At 34.9% G+C, this 4,747-nt stretch overlaps 1 protein-coding gene across 1 annotated transcript; it reads right to left on the bottom strand.

Moving 5' to 3' along the window:
- Positions 1-2,455: 2,455 nt before the first annotated feature.
- LOC149011800 (F-box protein CPR1-like) lies at positions 2,456-3,811 on the bottom strand. Its single transcript, XM_089162771.1, has 2 exons — positions 3,677-3,811; positions 2,456-3,562 (listed from the first exon to the last, which is right to left on the bottom strand). Exons 1-2 carry the CDS (start codon positions 3,809-3,811, stop codon positions 2,456-2,458), a joined length of 1,242 nt encoding a protein of 413 aa, XP_089018897.1.
- Positions 3,812-4,747: the final 936 nt, after the last annotated feature.

Genomic DNA, 4,747 nt, shown 5'->3' with positions numbered 1-4,747 from the left:
GATATGATCCACACTCATTCAATGCTGTCTCAGTTCACTCCATTGAACAGGGAAGCTAGTATTCTTAGAAACAGAGAGAAGATGAAAAGAAGAAAGTTTGACAAGACAATAAGGTATGCATCAAGGAAGACTAAAGACCAAAGCATTAAGAAAGTTATTAGATATAAATACTATTGATTGCCTCCCTATAAAAGACACTTTATAAAAATCCACAAATCCTATGGTTTTATCTTCCACGGTCTTTATTTTAGCTTTGACCATGTTAATATTAGTGGGTGGGTCCCACTATAATTTGCGCCATAGGTGGCAGCAAGATGGTTATGTAGTCTAAGATGACTACACCTCTATTTAATTGAGTCTAAAGAGGACACTAATATTCCCTCCCTAAGATGAGTATAAGGAAAACCCTAATTAAGGAATTAGGGTTGAGAGAAAACATTATAAATAGAGGGATGGAAAACCAAATAAAAACACATGATTAAAATTCTCTCCCATGCATAGAATTCTCCAAGCTAATCCTGAACCTCCATCATTGTGGTTCGCCGATTTGGAAGCGTGGAAATAACCTATAGAATTCACAAGCTGAAAGAAGAGAAAGGGAATGCAAAGAGGCACCTCCCGTGTCTAGATCCATTGCAGAAAATCACTAAGGTAAATGATCTAAAACTATTCATCTCATTGATTTAATTTAATAGATCAGATTTTCAGCGAAGAGTTAAGTCTCAGGTTTTGCCTTTTTATATCTCACTCAACCACTCAAGTGAGGTGTTGCAAGCGACTTCGATGACGAAAGCTTTCAACGATATTTTATGGGAAAGGAGCTTCCAGCTCTTTAATCCCACATCGGTATGACCAATAGACTTTTGTTACTTTATTAATTGATTCTCCCAACATTTAAGTATTTTTAGCACTGGATTGGAGTGAGTGGGCTTCAGTTCAGGAAAGTCCCCAGGCCATCAGGCGCAGAGATGTGGCCTTGTAAACGAGGAGCTTCGACGGTGAGCTAGTAGTATGTTGAGCCTAAAACACACCGCAAAGTTGTTGGCCGATTGTTATACAGTTATTCACTCGATCCCTTAGGATCAACTAAACGGGGCTTACAACCCAGTGCCTTCCATTTTTAGATATCATTTTAGGTTAAAATCATATTTCATAAAACTAATTGTCCTGATTTTTGTGAATGTGCAAATATTTAGTGCTTTTATATCACCCCATACTCATAAATCTACATATTCATTTTTTATATCACTAAAAATATGAATATCTAGATTTCATAAATTTAGGGATTTTCACAATCAAACAGGTATAAATCCTGAATTCATGTAACCAAACAGGCCCATATACTATTCAGAGATGGCTATATTGAAATGGGAGAAGTTCTGTATGACTAGCAGAACCTCCCTTGAAGAGACTCTGGAAGTGTTAGTGGGAGATAGTGATGTACAGCGATGAAACCACTGCAGGTGCATGGAGTGCGCTTATAGCTCCTATTGATAGCAAAAGAATCCAGGTGGTTCGCCATTTTGATAAGCTGATGAAGGATGGTTGGGTGACTCCTTTCATCAAAAGATTAGAAGAAAAGGTTGCCAGCCTTGAGAAAGAACAAAATAACACATAAATTTTGATTTTTTTTCTTCTTCAGCTAAGTTACACTTTTTGGACACGTTTCTTTTATTAATTTCCTTTTATTATATTATTTCCTCATGGGATTTTGTACACTTGTACATCCTCTTTATTTAATTATTAAATTGCTCTTGCTCTTGATTTATTATAATGTGCATTTATTAGCACCGATGGTTAAATCGTAGATCTTGCAACTGTAAATCGCACCAATGAGTTGTTGAGCGGGAAAAAATTAAAAAGAACGAGAGTTTTCATATTATGAACTACTCATTAGAATATATGTAAACAAAATTTACATGCCACAGTTATATATTTTAACAAGTTTAAACCACTGTCTCTTTTAGGTTTGCATACTGGTTGACTAGCTAACCGTGTTAACTAAAGATTCTCATTTGAAGACAAGAAGAAATGTTTCAATATCCAATTCATGAACAACAGATAGCAACTCATATGATGATACGGCTGATGTTGGTTCATAAACATCACCAAAAAAGAACCCAGACAAAGTCCAAAAGTATATAATCAATTAATCCAGATAACAAATTAATAAACAATTAATAGAAGTTTGAGAAATCACTCACAACTAACTCGTCGGTTCATCATATAATGATAATGGTAAGTCTTTCACGACGAAAGAGTAAACAAAAATCAATCTTTTAGTGTGATCAAATAAAACATATTAAAGTATCCATAATTTATAAGAACTAATCAAAACAAGAAAATTACAAATTGAATGCCCTAAAATAGAAATTGATGTTACTTGTGAGGTAGCTCATCTTCTTCAAAGAGAGGAGAGAAGGAGAATTGAGCTTTTCCTTTGATTTCTTTAGAGTTACAATGAATTGATTGAAACGAGGCTGTTTACATGCTGCAAACAAAAACGTCGATCATCCAAGGCGAGTGGAAAAGTCTTTATCACCTTCTGCGACTGGACATCAAATGCACAAAAATACCTGATATCCACTACATCACAAGAGTCACAAAGCGGCACAATCATCCTGTTGTCTGTATACAATAGTACTTTTCCATTTCCAAGGTTACCAATTAGGAAAGGTGCTTCAAAATCAAATATACCTTTAATTTGCAAGGAATGTAGATGAATCCACTCCTGTTTGTAAAAGTCCTTCAAAACCCATATTTGCATTTGGTTAAATTCAATGATATGAAGAGCTAAAACCCCTCCAAAATTTGTCAGTTCCGACCATGTTCCATGTTGAAAGGGTAGCTCATTCTTGTGAAAAGTTCCATTGTTGGTGTCTATGGTAAACAAAACTTCAACAAAGTCTTCGTATTCAATTAACGAATGCAGGAAATTGTTAACAGAAACAGGTGTCAACTTGCTTAAATGACTGCCTGCGATCCCTACATTAAAATCAGAATGGCCAAGCACTTTCCAAAAGTGGTATGAGTGTTGTGTCGGCTCAGACTCCTTGACTTGTGTCCATGTATTGGACCCGAGCGTGAATATCATCCCACAGTAACTCCTACTATGATCTTTCTTGCTGCACATCAGACACACGATCTTGTACTCCCCTGTTTTTTTAACATATGTAAACCCAAGAACCTTGTCTAGAGATAAATTATTGTAATTCTGCAGAGCCAAAATCTTTCCTTTTCTACTAAAAAAGTTTCCGACGGAATAATCTCCCATTTTTGGATAATCTTTAAAAAAGACGAGACCATTGCAGGAAGCAATTATTGGTTTTGGAAGATCTATTCCCAAGTCTCTCGTCACGATTTTATCTCCTCTCAGATCTACAAAACCCAATTTATAAGAACCATATACTAGGGTTTGGAGCAGGAAACCAGGCGGTGCAGGTGCAGGTGCAGGTGCCGCCGCGGAAGAGAGATGGGAACTAACAAAGTAAGGATCCAAAATCAAATTATGCCATTGCTTGCTTACCGTCCTTAAATTGAACAACGTATCAGCTTCTAATCTCTGGAGAATTTGAAACAAGATATTATCATCATCGAAACCAACTGATGTCTTTCTTTTTTTTCTTTTCTTTTCTTCTTCTTCTTCTTTTTTCAGTAACGATAGAACTCGTTGAACTTGATCGGCAGTGAGAGGAACCAGCATAGTAGCCGCAGTTCCTTTCTTTCTCTCTTCCTTTGTCAACAATGATAGAAGCTGTTGAACTTGATCGGCAGTAGTTGCAGGAGCTGAGAATGGAGGAACGTTTGTCATGAGGAACCGAAGAAAGCAGTGCAAGAAAGATCGCTACTGTTACGCTTCTTATGTTTAGAATCGGCAGAAATTTATATGAACATGAACAAATATAAAAAGAACGGGAGTGAATAGGAAACTGGCTGTCCTAACCTTCTCTTCTCGTTGTAGTAGGAGATTGAGTAATCAAAAGTATTACTAAAATAGATATTATTGCTGTTAAATCCTGATCGTCACTGTAGAGGTCGAATATCACCTCCGATTAAGATTAAGGAAGACAAGCACACAACAAACAATAAAAATCCGAATATGATAATTCTATTAACTGTACCTTCTCTCTTGCGTCATTTTATAAGGTTCTTTTAGTTCGAGTTTACCTCAAATTCGGATCTTATTTAGATTCCTCGAAATCTACTACTTGACTTCCTTTTGAACTTAAGCTCTCTTTGATCAAGAATCTATAAAGACAGTTCTAGAAACTTCTTAATGGTTCGACCATGTAAGGTCGGAACGGTAGTCTGACCATAATGCTTCGGTCCAACTTATAATATATATATATATACCGCAAATCTTTCACTTGACTATTATATCTTTTATTATTGTTCAAATATCTTATTTTTTATACTATTTTTTCTGTCAAATTTTTTATTAATTTTTTTCTTGGTACCTTGTATATTTTCCTTCTTATTTAATTACGTAAAATCAAATCAAAACTATGGCAAAAATTCCAAGATAATTATATTTTTTTCAATTTTGTTAATAATTGTGGTATTCTTTTTTTTTTTTTTTTTTCTTTTTTATTGCATATCAAGATATCTTACAAAAGAACTTTCAAGATCTCACTCTCATCTTTTTCTGTACTTTTCTGTCCTTATCATTGTTCCAAATACCAATAATGTTGTACTATTTGCTATTTCTTTACTTATTTTTATAAGGATAATATAGACATTTTAACCA

The sequence above is a fragment of the Hakea prostrata genome, chromosome 7, assembly GCF_041222555.1.
Source record: "Hakea prostrata isolate BN-2017 chromosome 7, UWA_Hpros_2, whole genome shotgun sequence".
In the NCBI taxonomy this organism is placed as follows: Eukaryota; Viridiplantae; Streptophyta; class Magnoliopsida; order Proteales; family Proteaceae; genus Hakea; species Hakea prostrata.
Note: the sequence above shows the minus strand (reverse complement) of the source record. Positions and strands in the feature narration are given on the sequence as shown.